General features: G+C 38.8%; 1 protein-coding gene across 3 annotated transcripts in view; it reads right to left on the bottom strand.

The window, feature by feature from the left end:
* Positions 1-19,850, bottom strand: part of ctnnd2a (catenin (cadherin-associated protein), delta 2a) — a 374,070-nt gene that overhangs the window by 37,919 nt on the left and 316,301 nt on the right. For all 3 annotated transcript variants that reach the window (XM_067377392.1, XM_067377391.1, XM_067377393.1), the window contains one exon: positions 13,486-13,636. In XM_067377392.1, coding sequence (XP_067233493.1) covers positions 13,486-13,636 — 151 coding nt within the window. The remainder of the gene's footprint in view (positions 1-13,485; positions 13,637-19,850) is intronic.

The raw sequence follows: 19,850 nt of genomic DNA on the forward strand, positions 1-19,850 counted from the left end.
TTTCTTGGCCTTCCAGTCCTTTTTCATTCCATTTAGGTTTAAGACAGTCAGGATCATGCTTTTGTTTAACTAAATACTTGACATTTGATTCTGAATGAGTTTGAGGCTGTGCTCCGTGGCTAACGGCTAATGCTACACTGTTGGAGAGATTAATAAAGAATGAAGATGTGTTTATGAATTATACAGACTGCAAGTGTTTAAAAATGAAAATAGCGACGGCTCTTGTCTCCGTGAATACAGTAAGAAACGATGGTAACTTTAACCACATTTAACAGTACATTGGCAACATGCTAACGAAACATTTAGAAAGACAATTCACAAATATCACTAAAAATATCATGATATCATGGATCATGTCAGTTATTATTGCTCCATCTGCCATTTTTTGCTATTGTTCTTGCTTGCTTACCTAGTCTGATGATTCAGCTGTGCACAGATCCAGACGTTCTGCCCTTGTCTATAATGCCTTTCATAATGTTGGGAACATGGGCTGGCATATGCAAATATTGGGGGCGTACACCCCGACTGTTACGTAACAGTCGGTGTTATGTTGAGATTCGCCTGTTCTTCGGAGGTCTTTTAAACAAATGAGATTTATATAAGAAGGAGGAAACAATGGGGTTTGAGACTCACTGTATGTCTTTTCCATGTACTGAACTCTTATTATTTAACTATGCCGAGGTAAATTAAATTTTTGAATCTAGGGCACCTTTAATATTAATATTAATTGAATAATTGAATAATATTTATTTATAATATTTTATTTTTACATTCTTCACTAAAAAACATCCAAAATAATGTATGATTTGTTGGAAAATCGAGTTAAAGTTCTCTGAAGGTTCCAAAACAAAATCACCAAACAACTTTTATTATTATTTTTTACCTTAAAATCCCTGGTAATAACACCAAATTTGGCAAACACCAAGTCAAAACCAAATATCTACAGGAAAAATATATATTCAACTTTTTTCCTATGATACAACAACTGTGTGGTTAACATTAACATATATTAAGACCAACTGTACCGCATGTATCTAATATAATGTTAGACATCAGATGTTTTGCACAATTTCTATATCCTAATTATTGTTAATGTAATTAATTTTTCCAGGAGCTCATTGCGTCTACGTTCAGTTAAACTGTTAACAGTGATTGTAAATGAATTGCCTAAATTATTACATTATTTGCTAACTGCATTCTTTAAATTGTAATGTTGACATGCATTCTCTGTAAAGCTGCTTTGAAATGATATGTATCTTGAAAAGCGCTATACAAATAAATGTGAATTAAATTGAATGTTTTTCATGGACAAAGGAAAGGTACTCCTCTCAGAAAACAAACAAATAAAGAAACTTTTAGACTTTTAATTGCTATTTGGAGCATTAGGATCACTAGATGAGGGCTTAATGAACTCATTTTTGCAAAAACCTCAAATTTGACCGAAATTTACATTTTTCACTTGTTTTGCCTGTAGCTTGTAATTAGCCATGCGCGCATTCTGACTCATTTTGCCAGCACGGGTCACATATGGTTATTATACCATTGCTAAAACAACAAATCAAATGGTGGCCTAAAACTTTTGCACAGTATGAAAATGTATGAAAATATAGTTATAACACATGGTTTGATGTATCAAATCTGACAAAAACCCAAAGTTTATCAGGAGGACACACATTGTGATCAGGATCCCACAGTGGAACAGTGGCATGAAGAGGTGAAACAGGTGAAGTGTGGGACATTTTTAGTCCAGTTTTTAGGCTTTATGATCACAATGAAACAAGATGGCATAATTACGAGTAATCACGAGCCTGGGGACTTCTTCAGCTGCTGATTTTTAAGAACATGAAGTACTGCAATTCGTACAGGTTTAATTCTGAACACGGATGTGGAGAAAGTCAGCCTGAGCATGAAAAACAACACTGGAGAAGTAAAAAGGGCTTTAAGTAATACATTCCCACTCCTTGTGATAAATGAAGAGTCTCTTTATGGACTCAGCCGTACGGTTCTGCTACATGACAATGAGATCTAGCGACTGTATATGACTCAAGGCTAACCTTGACTCACTAGAGTGCCTCATCTATGAGCTCTTGGGAATACGAAGGCTTAGTGGTAATCAGAGGTAAGTGCAGACCCTCCAGCTTTTAACAGCCCATTCTCCCACAAAACAGGCAATCAGCTACACGGCCCTGGGCCATCATGAGCTCCACAAATACACACGCACCCACAGACATTTAAAAAGGGAGAGAGAGAGAGAGAGAGAGCACCCTTCCATTATTGCTGCTTTTATGTACACTAAATTCTCGCCAACCAAGTTAGTAGACCTAAGCTGTAAAGGACATTAAAGGAAAAGTTCAGTGTAATTATTTACTCACCTTCATGGCATTTTAAACCTGTATGCTTTCTGTAGAACACAAAAGTAGATATGTTTGAGGGATTTTTATGCAGTACAAATGATAGTTTAGTGTACCCATGTCTGTCATGCTCCAGAAAGTACAAAACAGAACAATAAGCAATGTACAAGTTTTGACCTGTACACTATGTTGCAAGAAGGGATTCTTTATAAATATATTTGTTTGAATTTCACGGCATGAAATAATAGAATTTTTCAACTTTTTCAGGCCAAGGACACTTTGGTGGATAAGGGTTATATACTGTATTAAAATGAGTGTTACATTTTAAGCTTGGCCTAAAATAACATGCATACAGTATCATATTAATGCACTTATACTACCGTTCAAATGTTAGAGTTCTGTAAGATTTTTTAACGTGTTTGAAAGTTTCTTATGCTCACCAATGCTGCATTTACATAATCAAAATACAGAGAAAACAGTAATATTGTGAAATACTATTACAGTTTAAAATAAGCGATTTCTGTTTGTATATATTTTAAAATGTCATTTATTTATTTGATGTAAAGCTGAATTTTTTTTAACATCCATTATTTCAGTCTTCAGTCACATGATTCTTCAGAAATCATTCTAATATGCTTAATATTTTTGTGGAAACCGTTTTACATTATTTCAGGATTCTTTGATGAATAGAAAGTTCAAAAGAAAGTAATTTATTTGAAATAGAAATTGGAAATAGATTTTTTTTGTAATATGTAAAAGTCTTTACTGTCACTTTTGGTCATTTGAAAGCATCTTTGCAGAATAATAATATTATTTTCTTTAAGAAAAAAATCTTGTTTTCAAAGGTAGTGCACTTGCTGACACTGAAAATGCATTAAAATAATCATTATTGATGTACACATATTTATACATTTTAATTTAAGATTTTAAATTTCACAAAATATAATGTAATATGGTAAAAAAATAAAATAAAAAATAACCTTTGGCGGAACTTTAATTTCAGATTCATTTTCATTTCATTTCATTTATTTATCTTTTTAATTTATTTTTACTTAAAATGTTATTGTTTTTTAAACTTTTTTTTAGCTTTTAGTTGAAGTTAATTTCATATTGTTTTGCTTAATAAATATATCCCATTTTTCACAAAAAAATGACATCAAATAATGATTGGCCTACCCATATTATAGTATTACTGCAGACCCCCGTTAAAGACATTAAAGGGGTCATGAACTGTGTTGTTTTATAATGTTTCCTGGGTGCACTTATAATGTTAGTATGCTTTTTACATCAAAAATCATCATAATTGAGAAATAAAAGGCATTTTTCCATCCCTGATTTTTTTCCGATCCCTGGGCTTTTATTTGAACGCTCTGTTTTAAGGGGCGTGTCTGCTGTTACGCTTCAGTGTAAACGCCCACTGCTGTGATTGGCTAACATCTTCCCGTTCGAAATAGCTAAGTATTACTCGCTTAAAAACTTTTAGCACGTTTACAATTACAGCTCTCAAGGTTAACTAATCATGAAAAGTGCTGCATTACATTTATATCTATGTCATTAGAAAATTGTAGTCGATCACAGACATGTTGTTGAGGGCATGAAAGCAGTGATCTCATCATTGCAAGTCAATTTCTACACACTAACAAATGCTTTCATCATGTTTTGGCACATGTCCAGAACTCATGAACTCAGGGATGAACCAGCGATTGTAAAGGAAGCGTTCTTTGATCGCTTCTTTATACAATTTAATCACCATTTAAATAACAGATTATCTTCATCCTACTAAGAGAAACAACGTGAAGTTGACCGTGATCACTGGTTTGATTTACTCTGACACATACTGTAGACAAACATCTGACTGTACATTAATCATTACATATCAGATCAGGCATTAGAATGTTACTTGCACGTTTTACATCTATTATAGGCACATTTCAGAATCAGTTCATCAATTCATGACCCCTTTAAAGTAACTAATGATAGCATTTTCATTACATTTTCCCTTTAAGCTGAAAGCAACACCACTCCGTTTCTCTGGGAAGAAAACGCACAGGTGGTTGACAACTGTATATAATAACTGGAATGACATGATATACTTTCATATTAAAATGGATCTGAATAAAATGAAGAGCATTAATATTCTCCATCTGAGTTCAAAGAGAGTTGGTAAAATGTTCCATGAAGGCCTGAGGGTTCTCGGCTGGGTTTGAAATGTCACACAGTGGTGAAAGGCTTTGGGCAGCATCTCTGTGAGCCTTTATCCTGCAATAACATTTAAATGGATCCAAAGAGGGTGTTTTTTTTTTAGGAAGCTAACAGCAGGTTCAAACCCCATTGGCAGAAAATGGCCGACTTGGACATAAAAGTGAAGTACAAACAACAAGGCATTCGAAGACAGACCTTAAAACAAAATTATTCTTAAAGGTTAGGGAGCAAATTAAATTGGAAATCAGCCACCGTGGAGACTATTTGAAAGGAGAACGTCCGGCAGCGTGGCTTTCAAGTGCTATATCGCTCTCTGTTACCGCCTTTGATGTCTGTCATATTGGATTAAAAGCAAAAGTATCTTCTGAAGACCTATGGATGCAATTTTAAACAGAGCCACCTTGTGGAGGGGCAGCCGGGACAGATAGAAAGATAGATTGAATGGCTGGATTTAGCCACCGAAAAGATAAAGTGGTGATTTTCTTGTGTCATTATTATGAAGCAGCTCTTTTGCTTCGAGGCACCTCTGGCAATCTCCTAATGAAAGAGAGAGAAAACAGATAAAGGAAAGGAAGATGGAAAAATGACCAAACGGATGCATGAGGGAGCGTATGAGAGATGGAAAGATTGGCTGCAAATTGAAGCGAGAGAGGACGTCGATTGGTCACAGCTGCACACACACACTTAGTTATTTCTCTAAAGGCCAGTCTGTTGAGCACATGCCCCCTTTTCTCATCCTGTGTGCAGGTGGGCGGCAAATATGAGTCTTTCAGTCATCAAATCCGGGATGAAACTTTCAATGATGGATCAGAACTTTTCAAATCCCTCTCAGTCAACTCAAATGTCGGACCTTCGAAACAAGCCGAGTAAAGCTGGTTTTCAAGCATAAAGCACAACTTCAAACATTTCCAACAAATCCACCAAGCTTTATCTGCTAGTCCTCTGAAGAACATGTCTCATCATGGTCCGTATGCCCACACCAATACCCTCCTATTTCAAAGCCTGAAGAAGTTTTGCTACCTGAAAGTTTGGAGAGTCATTCCGATTACAAATCAAACTACTCTGCTGCTCATGCATTGCTATGCTTAACTTGTGTCTGTGTTCATTCATGCCCGCTATGCCTGATCTTGTGCCTGTTGAAGCCTCAAACTGCATCTTGGGGATTAAATACATTATGTTTAAAACTCATCCATCGAAAATCACATACTAAAACCCACTGACAAATATACAGTACATATTCTCCTCAAAGGATTAGTTCACTTTCAAAAAAAAATTTCCTGATAATTTACTCACCACCATGTCATCCAAGATGTTCATGTCTTTCTTTCGTCAGTTGAAAAGAAATTAAGGTTTTTGTTGAAAACATTTCAGGATTATTCTCTTTATAGTGTCAACTTACGAAACGAATGCTGCGGCAGTTTTGTTTTTTTCCGAAAGTAGAATAGGCAGACATACAGCGTAAGCTTTTTGAAGAATACGGAAAGCGGAAGCACGTATATGGTTGTGTTTATAAACCATATACAGTTGTTTTTTCTGTTTTTTTTTTTTTAAATGATCGATTGTTTCGCTAGATAAGACCCTTATTCCTCGTCTGGTGCCCTTTGAAGCTGCACTGAAACTGTAATTTTGACCGTCAACCTTTTAGAGGCCATTGAAGAGTCCACTATAAGGAGAATAATCCTGGAATGTTTTCATCAAAAACCTTCATTTCTTTTCGACTGACAATGACATCTTGGATGACATGTGGGTGAGTAAATTATCAGGAAAATTTTATTTCAAAGTGGACTAATCCTTTAATGCAGATGTTTGTAGACCATGTTTTTTTTAACCTGCCAATACACAAAATATTTCTTAGAGCCCACAAAATAGTATATTATATATATAAAAAAAAAAAAACACTGGCGGTGTTACTTCATAACTTGTTTTACTTCATAACTTGTTAAATACGTTTTTTTTTTTTTTTTTTTACACAAATGCATCACTTTGCTTCAGAAGGACTTTATTAACCAGGAAACAGGTGATTTGTGAGGAGAGCAATCACATGTTTTATGTGAGCCACTTAAATGTCTACAAACACTCAAGTCTCTGTTTAGCTCAAGTGCTCAAAAAGGGCATAAGTAAATATCCTTCAAAAAGGTTGAATAAATAAAATAATGTTAAGTAAAAATTAAATATTCAAAGCCTACTTGCACTGGACGTGCTGGTTTCGTCCTCATTACCGGCAGCAGTCATGACCTCATCTCATCTATGAAACACTTGTGATTCAGCAACTACCTGATAATGCACTCACCTTGTTGACAAGTTTGAGTGAGTAAGGGCAAAACACACAAGATATAGAACCTCCAATGGCCTGCAGATGGCGATATCACTTTTTTGTAGCAGAAATAAACTGCTGCAGAAAAAGTAAAACATAAACTAGTAACTGCATTGCTCATAACAAATGTATTGTAGAAAAGAGTACATGTACTTATTAAAAATTGTCATCAAGTAGAGAAGTAAAAGTTGCTAATATCTTTGATACTCAGTAAAACCACAAAGTAGCCAAAAAGATACTTAAAGGGATAGTTCACCCAAAATCGAAAATCTGCTGTTAATTTACTCACCCTCAGGCCATTCAAGATGTTGGTGACTTTTTTCTTCAGTAGAACAGTAAAGAAGATTTTTAGCTGAAACCGTGGTCCTCTCTTATTCATATAATGGGTGCCGTTACTCGAGTTTCAAAAAAACATATGCAGACAAAACAAAATAGAGCAATACTCGCGGCTCCTGGCGGTACATTGAGGTCTTAAGAAGCGTAACGATGAGTCTACGCAAGAAACTGAACATTATTTACAACATTTTTACCTCTAATCCACAGCCTTGGCAAACGATCCTGAGCGCATTCACGACAGTCTGCAGCACGAGCTTCCTGTCGCATGATGACGCGGGAGCAAACTCACAGGTGAGCAGACGCTGTGTTTGTTTACAACAGAGAGGGAAGACGAGTGTGGTGTATTGTTCATCAAAATCATAGTTACTTGTGCTTACCCTGGATGCCACACCCTATATGCATAATCTCAATTGGGAAGACTGACTTTTCATAGATTCTCAGCATTTGAGCTCCCATGCATATGTCATTATGCGACAGGAAGCTCGCACTGCAGGCTGTCCTGAAGGACAGATGCTGTGGATTACAGGCAATAATGCTGTAAATGCTGTTTAGTTTCTTGCATAGAGCGATCATTTAGCTTCTTTAAGACCTCAATGTATCATCAGGAGCCACAGGTATTAATTTAGTTTTGTCTGCATATGTTTTTTTGAATCTCAAAGTGACGGCACCCATTGACTTCCATTATATGAATCACCGAGGACCACGGGTTCAGCTAAAAATCTTTACTGTTATACTGAAGAAAAATGTCACCTACATCTTGGGTGGCCTCAATCCTGCAGAGAGGAAGTGACAAAAAAGGCAATAAAAATTATTATAAAAGAGAAAAGGTCAAAGCAGAAACAGAGATTACATTTGTAATGTACCTGCGGGTCTACAAAATGTCAATGAGCTTCAAAAGTGTACATAAAATGAAAATGCAGCAAAATTCATTCTCTTTTAACTTCATGTAAAAAAAAAAAAAAAAAAAGCTTATCTGAATTTTATGATCTTGCCATGTGCTGTTTATCAGCATTCAATATCAAAGCTCCAGGATAAGGCTTGATGCTTTGAAGCTGGGTGGTTAAATACATTTATACAAACAATCAATCTTCAATTTAATACGTGATCAAACGGCAGAACTGAATTGGCTATTTACATTCAACTCATGTGCCCAGTTTTCATCCCTAAGCTAAATGTTTATGAGTTTTGTAAAATAGTTCAAATATAGATTCAGTGATCAAACATGTAAAATTAATCATGGATGAAAGGAAAAGACTGTTAGAGAATATACAAAAAGAGGGACCTTGCTTGATTTCATTGCTCACGGCTCTCAAAAGCTTTTGATGGATGGCCATGTTGAACTGTCTATAAAAGCAAAGTGTGAGAACAGCCGCCAGTCACAGACCGTGTTTACATGCACACACTTCTGTCAATATGAATTAATTTACAGTCTGAATGTACTATTTATACGGACCCAAAACTCTGCAATCTGATAAAAATAGTAATTTATATGTGCATCACATGTACTGTATGCAGGTTATTTTTGATGCATCTATACATGCCAAATCTACAAAGACAGAAAGCACAATTCAATGGCGACGTATAATGAAGACAATGCAATCTGCATAATCAGAAATGATTATGGATGATGTGCAAATCTAGGCAGACTCCAGGTGGCAAATGCAAACCAGTTGTTTTGGGAGCAGAGAGGGGCAGCAGAACGAGACTGGGGAGCCGTTGCCATAGAGACGGCGAGACTCACCAGGGAAACCACGTTTATTAGCGGGTGAGATCAATAGTCTACTGGTGATGTCACTGGGAATATTTGAAATGGTGTGAATCAGTGTGAGATGGGATTAAGGAAGAAGGAAAACAAGCTCTAATTAAGCACCTGATGCGGCGGGTCAGCATGTGACAACGGCGACCCGCAGCGGACCACTTTCTGTCATTCAGACTGAGCCTGGTGATGCAGTGTCTGATCCTGTCATGTACTTGTTAATATGTTTAATTTTGCTATCCTAAACACCTGCAGCTCTGTATGAAGGGAAGGTCATGTCCCAGTTGCAGGAACCTCAAAACTAATGACACATGATTAGAGGAAATAATATCAATTATGGACGGGTCATTTACAGAACATGTATAAACAAGCAGATATTGAGATGGTCATGGAGGAGTGGTACATTTATACTATCCTAAATAGGTACATAGTCATTTTGACCCACTTTACCTCTTCGTTGAGAGTAAACAATGAAAGAACTACCAGCACTTTATTCTTACAGAAAAGGTTCATTCTTAGTCAGCAATGACCATGAAAGTCACAAAGACCGTGAAAACATTGTCCTTCCTATTCAGAGGCATAACCTGAGCTCTCCTAATGTGGCACAGCGTGCCAAGCAATTAAAAACATCTCTTTCATTTTAATGTTATACTAAACAGTGGAAACGTGATGAAGTACCACTCAAAAAGATATTGGGCGAATTCCATTGAAAGCGAGCATCACTATGCTCTATTCACTCTGAAGGGCAGTGCACTTGAAGTGAGCACTCTGAAGGGTGCACGGTTTAACTGTTTTGTGCATGTACGTGTTTGGAACACCCCACACCTCTACATATAGAGTATCTGATTCCTACTTTAATAGCACAGCAAAATCTATCCATAAAATTATTGTAGCAAATAAAACATTTGCATCAACTTTAGCCTTGTGTCATTATTTTACATTGATTTCAACTTGTGCAGGGCTGCTTTTTGTGGCACTTGTGGTAAACAAACATGAAAATATGTTAAAGGGTTAGTTCACTCAAAAATGAAAATTCTGTTATTAATTACTCACCCTCATGTCGTTCCAAACCCGTGAGACCTTCGTTCATCTTCAGAACACAAATTAAGATATTTTGGATAAAATCCGATGGCTCAGTGAGGCCTCCATTGACAGCAAGATTATTAACACTTTCAAATGCCCAGAAAGCTACTAAAGACATATTTAAAACAGTTCATGTGACTACAGTGGTTCAACCTTAATGTAATGAAGCGACGAGAATACTTTTTTGTGCACCAAAAAAAAAAAAAAACAACAATATCTAGATTTTAAAACCCTGCTTCATGAAGCTTCAAAGCTTCTTTGGGAGTTTGATACACGCTCTGAACCACTGATTCGAAACAAAAGATTCGTAAAGCTTTGAAGCTTCATGAAGCAGTGTTTTGAAATCGCCCATCACTAGATATTGTTGAATAAAGTTGTTTTTTGTTTTTTTTTGATGCACAAAAAGTATTCTTGTCGCTTCATAACATTGAGGTTGAACCACTGTAGTCACATGAACTGTTTTAAATGTCTTAGCTTTCTGGGCACTGAAAGTGTTAATTAACTTTCTGTCAATGTAGGCCTCACTGAGCCATCGGATTTTATCAAAAATAGCTTAATTTGTGTTCTGAAGATGAACAAAGGTCTTACGGGTGTGGAATGACATTTTTGGGTGAACTTACCATTTAATTTACAAGACAATTATATTTTCTGTTGGGATTGTGAGTTACAGTACAGACCAAAAGTTTGGAACCACTAAGATTTTTAATGTTTTTGAAAGAAGTTTCGTCTGCTCACCAAGGCTACATTTATTTAATTAAAAATACAGTAAAAAACAGTAATATTGTGAAATATTAATACAATTTAAAATAACTGTGTACTATTTAAATATATTTGACAAAGTAATTTATTCCTGTGATGCAAAGCTGAATTTTCAGCATCGTTACTCCAGTCTTCAGTGTCACATGATCCTTCAGAAATCATTCTAATATGCTGATTTGCTGCTCAATAAACATTTATGATTATTTTCAATGTTGAAAACAGTTGTGTACTTTTTTTTTCAGGATTCCTTGATGAATAGAAAGTTCAAAAGAACAGCATTTAACTGAAATACAAAGCTTCTGTAGCATTATACACTACCGTTCAAAATTTTGGGGTCAGTAAGAATTTTTATTTTTATTTTTTTGAAAAGAAATTAAAGAAATGAATACTTTTATTTAGCAAGGATGCATTAAATCAATCAAAAGTGGCAGTAAAGACATTTATTATGTTACCAAAGGTTAGATTTCAGATAAACACTGTTCTTTTGAACTTTCTATTCATCAAATAATCCTGAAAAAAAATATTGTACACAAATATTTTGTACAACTGTACACATTAAATGTTTCTTGAGCAGCAGATCAGCATATTAGAATGATTTCTGAAGGATCATGTGACACTGAAGACTGGAGTAACGATGCTGAAAATTCAGCTTTGCCATCACAGGAATAAATTACTTTGTGAAATATATTCAAATAGAAAACAGTTATTTTAAATTGTAATAATATTTCACAATATTACTGTTTTTTACTGTATTTTTAATTAAATAAAGGTAGCCTTGGTGAGCAGACGAAACTTCTTTTAAAAACATAAAAAATCTTAGTGGTTCCAAACTTTTGGACTGTACTGTACAAATAAATAAGTTTACAAAATTAATTGAGGACGTACCACCCATGATCACATGATCTTCCTCAAAGTGACAATTATATGTACAGTTTGCTAATGATGCTGAGGAAGGGCCCTTCGTGATGAGACAGTTGCTAATTTTCATTTGGAGTGACCCTTTGAATAGCCTTCAACCTTTGAGTTGCATGTCACTTCCAGTAAAGTCAGCTGAACACAAACAAAAAAACAAAACAAAAACAAAAAGCCAAATCAAAAATCAAAACAGTTCAATTGGAATGATCCTTTGAGCTGTCCCCAATCAAAACTGAAAAACTTGAGTTGCATGTCACTTTCAGTAGTCTGTCAAACAAAACAATAAAAAAGAAACAAAACACCCCAACCAAAACAAACAAAAAACATGCATGTCACTTTCAATAAAGCCAGACAATAAAAAAACAAAACAAAACAATTGAAAACCTAACCAAAAGAAAACATAAATACAAAACAAAAATCAAAGCAGTTCAAAAGGAACAACTCAAGTAGCCTCCAAGCAAACCTTCAAAACATTTGAGTTGCAGTAAAGTCAGCCGCACAAAAACCCCAAGTAAATATCAGACCAAAACAAAACCTAAATCAAACTAGTTACTTCTGAACAAACCCTTGAGTAGCCTCCATGCAAAATCTTTGAGTTGCATAGCACATCCAATATAGTTGGCAATGAAAAAAAAAAAAGAAAAGCTTTAAAATCATATCATTCATTTTTTGAGTGAATGAGCGGTATCATTTGATAGAAAACATTTTAAATTTTAAGAAAATATAAATTACATTACATTTGGACACTTTCTTGCTGCGAAACAGCTGATAAAAGACAAAAAATATATATAATTTTTTAAAAATAATTTTTCTTTTTTTTATTTGACATGGAATAACTCAGGAACACAATAAGATCGTTAAAAAAAATCTTTTTTGGTGATGCTCTCCTATATGTCAGCTGCATCTGGTTCAAATTTCATGGTGATAGCATAAAGAATAGTTTGAAAAATTGTTGTTCATTTTTTCCGCATCCAGGTGGTGCCAACAGGCGGTAAACTCCGGTTTAGAGGTGTATGTTAAATCATTACGTGAGTAATATCTTGTGATCACCGTAATATATTATGTTGATTTTGGATTAATTTTCAGAGTGTTTACATTTCTAAGCTTTTTGATTGGTTCTATACAATGTGTAACACCGTATTTGTAGAGCAGAGATAGTGACGTTTTAGGGGATACCGTGAAATGCTCATAAGTGACTAGAGGAGTTGAGAAGTTAATTTCCAGCGAATTTAGTAAAACCATGTCAAATTTAACAGCCATTTAAATACCTTTACTCAATTATCTGGACTACGAAACTTTGGGAGATTATTTTTGAAAGTCTGTTCTTTGAAATTAGCTTAAAAAAAAAAAATTTTTCATTGTTTTTCCACATTATCAGCCCATATCTTAAAATAGAACGTTGCGACTTCCGACTCATTTCGCCAGAGCGGGTCACATATGGTTATTTCCAGTTCCACAAAAGCTGTCCACCAAGCCTAGAATGTGCAGCCTTATGCCTCCGAACCCATTTAAAATGATGAGTGGCCAGGAAATGTGTAATAATAAAATGACAGTTATCTTCCTTTGAGCTAAGAGCTATGAACGGCCCTCTTTACCACACTGGCTAAAACACAAGAGACTGGACTTTATTACAGAGAAGCCAAAGAGACCACAGCTGTTAACCCTGAGCTCTATAAATCCCACAGTTCAGAACCATTTGAAACAAAGTGATTCACAGTGACTGATAAAATAAAAGAAGAAAGTCAAGAGAGGGGAAAAAAGGACCGTACCGATCAACTCTTTATTTCTGATGTCCAAGGCCATGTTTCTGAGCGCGGTAGCGACGGCACACACCACACGGTCGTTGTCTATCCTCAGCAGCTCCACAAGGATGGGCAGACCCTTCTCTTTCCTCACCGCCGCACGTATGTACACTGACCACTAGGGGAGACACACACAAATAAACATGTATGAGTTGCTAAATATGACAATGACACCATGGCTGAATATTATTACAGTTTTCTAACAATATACTGTATATTTTTTTCATATCAGCAGTTTTTAGCAAACCATGAAGTGCATCTTCAAAGTTGGATATGCCATATGGGCAAGTGTCTCATTTTGGTTAATCTCCCCGCTGACAGTGTAATCACACTCCCCAGGTTACAGTGAAAGACTAATACTAGCTCAGAGCTTTTGCTCTCTCAGGTTCTCTATGTATGACCCCAGCTGTGGGATCAGTCTTTATCAGTGACGGAGTGTCAGCTCAGATTAAACTCTCCGCTACCCGGCACTTCTGTTGCAACAGGGGAGACCGCAGCATACGGCCCAGAAGGCATCCCCTCACATTCCTCATTTATGATGACCTCTGTATGTGTGCATAAGAAAAAGAGTGACAAAAACACAATAACAGAAAGGCTCTGTCCCAAAGCCTTATAAGCTAGACAACATTTACACACACAGGAGCACTTCAGACTTGAAAGTTGTTCCAAACACTTGGTTGTCTAATAGGTACCTCATTTTGTACAAATTCAAAAGCATCACATGTGTCCTTCACAGATGTAAGTCATTCCCAAGTGTACTGAAAAGACTAATCACATATAGCAAAAATAAGCTACTTAGACTATGGTTCAAAAGTTTGTAGTCTGTAAAATGTAAATGTTTTTAAAAGTCTCTTATTATCACCAAGGCTGCATTTATTTTATCAAAAAATAGTAATATTATTACACATAATATATATATATATATATATATAACACACACACACACACACACACACACACTCATATATATATATATATATATATATATATATATATATATATATATATATACACTGATAAAAGCAAATTAGATAAAAACAGCCGATAGTCAGGGCTGTCAATATATCCTGTCAATCAAAAGAGGGCAGTAAAATGCACTGCATTTTGGTGTTGTGTAAAGAAAATGCTAAGAAACCAGTTTGATGTTCAATATTAATAGTATTTAATAAAAAAGTTAATAAATATTAATTTAATCTTCAGGATTTTGTTAATGTGTGTTAATATTAACTTGAGAAATGTGTTTTTGTTTATAATTGATGCCAGTTACTCTAAAACAAGTTGATGAAATGGAGAGAATAAAGTTTTTATTTGCATTTCTTTCAAAAAATAATAATTAAAAATATAATAATTCATGATTAATTATAATGAAATTATCATTAATTTAAAAGAAGGTATAAAAGGTAGAACCCCCAAACTATCGCTATCGGTATCAGCAGATATCACTATGAATAATCGGCTATCGGTGGAGAAATTTATCAGTGGAAAAAAAAAAAAAAAAAAAAAAAAAAAAAAAAATATATATATATATATATGGTATATTTATTTATTATTGTAAATATATATATATATATATTTATTTACAATTTAAAGGTGCACTATGTAACTTTTTTGTTTTCAAAATTTATGTAATGAGCGAGTACATCATGAATCCATCTTCCAAACAGTGTTTTTGTCTTATGAATCTGTTACGGGTGGCTGGTAGAGAGATGAGGCAGATACGGATTTCCACGATAATAGAGACTTTACTTCAAACAATGGCAATGAACAACAGACAGACACCTTAACAAAACAGAGAACGGACGAGGAGTGAAGGGAGTGAGTGCAATATATGGGGAGTGCTGACAATAGAGTCCAGGTGCAGGTGATGAGTGACGATGAGGAGCTGACGAGGGAAGTGAGTGCAGGTGTGGAGAACAGGAGGATTCTGGGAAATGGAGTCCAGGGAAACAAGGGATCTGTAACAGTACCTCCCCCTCCCGGTAGGCGCGTCCTCGCGCCGTAGATGTAACAACCGGGAGGGGGGCGGGCGCCCTGGAGACCTCAAGCCGGAGCAGGGGAAGGAGTAAACTGGAGTGGAGGTCTCCAGGGCAGGTCCAAAAACCATGGCGGGTCAGGAGCCGTGGGCAGCCATGGGGGGTCAGGAGCCGTGGGCAGCCATGGCGGGTCAGGAGCCGTGGGCAGCCATGGCGGGTCAGGGGTTGAAGGCAGCCATGGCGGGTCAGGAGCCGAAGGCAGCCATGGCGGGTCAGGAGCCGAAGGCAGCCATGGCGGGTCAGGAGCCGAAGGCAGCCATGGCGGGTCAGGAGCCGAAGGCAGCCATGGCGGGTCAGGTGCAGCGGGCAGCCATGGCGGGTCAGGTGCAGCGGGCAGACATGCAGCGGGCATACATGGCGGGTCAGGTGCAGCGGGCAGCCATGGCGGGTCAGGTGCAGCGGGCAGCCATGGCGGGTCAGGTGCAGCGGGCAGCCATGGCGGGTCAGGAGCCGAAGCCTTCGAGGCGTTGAGCCCAGGCGTCGCTGAAGGACTGGCGGGTGATGGCGGAACCGAAGGCTCCGCCGACCGAAGCGCAGCCGGGGCTCCAGAAGGCCGCAGTGAAAGCAGAAGGACAGCCAACAAAACGAACACCGGGGGGAGTGAGGAGGCCAACTGAATCCGAGGGACGGAGTGACGGAGCGGAGACGGAGGAGTGAAGTCCAGAGGGGAGGGCAGGCTGATGAATGACCAAGGTGTGAGTGGAGGCAGGATGGAGACTGGTGAAGCTGGAGGACTGATGGGCAACGGCGGAGCAGAGGGAGGTTGGAGCCGGGGTGAAGGTAATCGCCCAGAGGTCCGAGGTGGAGATCTGGGCGAGGGGGCTTGAGGTGGAGGTGCAGTATAGACATGACTTGGAGGAGGCGGGAGAGGGAGGCAGGGAGGGAAAACAGTCTTTGGGCTGGAGAGTTCAATCACAGAGACCATACTAGGAGCGGCTGGAGCGGCAGGCTCGGCGGCGGCGGCTGGAGCGGCAGGCTCGGCGGCGGCGGCTGGAGCGGCTGGCTCGGCGGCGGCGGCTGGAGCGGCAGGCTCGGCGGCGGCGGCTGGAGCGGCTGGCTCGGCGGCGGCGGCTGGAGCTGAGGGCTCGGCGGCGGCGGCTGGAGCTGAGGGCTCGTAGGCGGCGGAGACTGGAGAACTTTGCTCGGCGGCGGAGACTGGAGAACTTTGCTCGGCGGCGGAGACTGGAGAACTTGGCTCGGAGGCGGAGACTGGAGAACTTTGCTCGGCGGCGGAGACTGGAGAACTTGGCTCGGAGGAGACTGGAGAACTTGGCTCGGAGGAGACTGGAGAACTTGGCTCGGAGGAGACTGGAGAACTTGGCTCGGAGGAGACTGGAGAACTTGGCTCGGAGGAGACTGGAGAACTTGGCTCGGAGGAGACTGGAGAACTTGGCTCGGAGGAGACTGGAGAACTTGGCTCGGCGGAGACTGGGGTTGAGGGCCATTTCATCCCCTCAAATACAATTAAAATCCCCACAGGCACTGGAGCTGGCTCTGTGGGGACTGGAGCTGGCTCTGGAGATACTGGAGCGGGCTCTGGAGATACTGGAGCGGGCTCTGGAGATACTGGAGCGGGCTCTGGAGATACTGGAGCGGGCTCTGGAGATACTGGAGCGGGCTCTGGAGATACTGGAGCGGGCTCTGGAGATACTGGAGCGGGCTCTGGAGATACTGGAGCGGGCTCTGGAGATACTGGAGCGGGCTCTGGAGATACTGGAGCGGGCTCTGGAGATACTGGAGCGGGCTCTGGAGATACTGGAGCGGGCTCTGGAGACATTGGGGCCGCTTTCTTCCTCCTCCTCCGCTTACTGGGCCCAGTAGCGGAATATGGGTCCAGCCTGGGGCAGGCAGGGAGTTCGCTGGAGCGGTATGCGGAGGAAGCCGGAGGTTGACTGACTGGCCCGGCCAACCGTGTTTCTGGATGGACCGGACGACAACACTGATCCTGAACCTCTTTCACTAAGAATTTGGAGCCATTCAACCACAAAATTAAATTGATAGTTTCGCTTAAGGAGAAACAAAAAACAGGTTCATCAAAACGGATAGTGTCGTCATCCAATCCATCCAAAAACAGGGAGATCAACTGAGCGTCGGGCCAGTTAGACAAGTAAGCAAGCTCAACGAACTCCTCCACATACCTCTCCAGCGAACGTCCTACCTGCAGGAGCCCGATAATGCGTTCGCTGGCTGTTAGGGTGAGAGGCGATGGAGGAGCTGGATCCAGGGAGCTGGGGAAAGTCTCCATTTTTTTTTCGTGGAAAATCCGGTCGGTTTAGGTCCGTTCTTCTGTTACGGGTGGCTGGTAGAGAGATGAGGCAGATACGGATTTCCACGATAATAGAGACTTTACTTCAAACAATGGCAATGAACAACAGACAGACACCTTAACAAAACAGAGAACGGACGAGGAGTGAAGGGAGTGAGTGCAATATATGGGGAGTGCTGACAATAGAGTCCAGGTGCAGGTGATGAGTGACGATGAGGAGCTGACGAGGGAAGTGAGTGCAGGTGTGGAGAACAGGAGGATTCTGGGAAATGGAGTCCAGGGAAACAAGGGATCTGTAACAGAATCATTACGGTACCCCTATAATAAGTGTTTCTATTCTGAGTATTTTAGACAGAGCAGGACACCAACCGCTGCAAAGTATCCCAGTACCTGTGTGACTCATCACAGACATAAACAGAGAGAAGTAGTTCCGGCTACAATGTTCTTCCTCAAGACGCATGCAGTTCTGTTTATAAACAGCTAGAGAGCCAAAAGTAACACAGTGAGCCTTTAAAACAACTGTTTTATGTATGTATGTTGTCATATGTAATTTATATCTGTGATGGTAAAGCTGAATTTTCAAGGAAATTTCTTATTATTGTTGAAATGTTGAAAATATTATTATAATTGTTGAAAACAGCTGTGCTGCTGCCTCCAAAGTGTAGCAACAAGCTAATGCAAAACTATTAAAATCGACTCGTTAGGCGAGCTTCTTGCACGCTTTACTTGAGTTGCTGCACATGTAGAGTGTTTCAATCACTTGTGAGGTTCCTGTGCAGTTAGGATGCTGCCTAACATGGTATCTAACAAGCAATCTGTTTCATTTCTGTTCTAACCAGTCGTGACCACGACAAGTGTCTGACACTTAGTTTCTAATTCTGTGGCGTTGTGCTGGAAGTCAGATTGGCTGAGATTGTGTTGAAGTATATCACAGAGGCAGCTTACTAGGATCAGAAAAAAAAATAAAAATAGAATAATAGAAGGGTTGTATGAATATGTAAATCTGTCATTTAGTGAAAATCACAGTTCATTAAAACTTCTATTTGTGCTAAAAGAAGCACAATAAACGAAATATCCTTGAAAATGTAATTGAAAAGGAGTTCTTGATGACAAAGCATTCTTCACGCTTATGTTTTTTTTTGATCCGTCTTAAGTTAAAGGCTTTGTTTTCATTTCCTAGAACTCACAGCGTGGGATTTGCTAATCCCACTGTCTAAAATGAACTTTGAAAACATAAACAGAGAGCTTAGTTCACACATATTAGACCAGGGCTCAATGTCAGCTCTTCTAGATGAACAAACAGAGCGACCATTTATGAGAACCAGACATTCTCTTCCTCTCTTTTGCTTTCTTGTTTGTCTCTCCTACAAACTCAACCCAACAACAAACACGTATACAACCTCATGCCCTGTAGGTGTGGAGAGGGGTCGTAGGGACGCCGCTTTCATTTAACTTCTTGAAGGGGGTCTAAACCTGTTATGAGACTTCAAAACGAATCCAATCCAATTGCATCTGTCTCCATCTGAGAGTATTGATCTTGCAGAGCACATCGGGTGGATTAGAGCTCTCGAGCAACAGAGGTAAAACAAGCTTTTGTCACTGAGAGACGGTAAAAAGGATGTGAGAACAAAGAGAGAAGCAGAAGCCAAGAGGGAAATTGGTACTGGTTTAAACATCTGATGAAAGCTACTAGTTTCAGATAAGGAAAAATGCAATATTACACCATTTCTTCTCACACCGTTCAATAAATTTAGATTCTGACTGCAGCGAATATACCAAGCCCCTAATGCTAAGTATACATTGGCTTCCAATAGTTAAAAATAAAATTATACAAATGATTAAATAAACAAATAAATAAACATTTCAATATTTTTTAAAATTCTTTAAATACTTTAAAACCGAACAGTGAAATTAATGAAATGAAATGAGTTTGTTTCACTCAAATAATAATGAAAGTTCATTGTACTTAATAGAAAAGAGTTGCGTGAACTCAAAATGTAATTGTAATAAGCTGAACTTAAAGCGGAACTCAG

Source organism: Chanodichthys erythropterus, chromosome 23 (assembly GCF_024489055.1).
Source record: "Chanodichthys erythropterus isolate Z2021 chromosome 23, ASM2448905v1, whole genome shotgun sequence".
NCBI classification, from domain to species: domain Eukaryota; kingdom Metazoa; phylum Chordata; class Actinopteri; order Cypriniformes; family Xenocyprididae; genus Chanodichthys; species Chanodichthys erythropterus.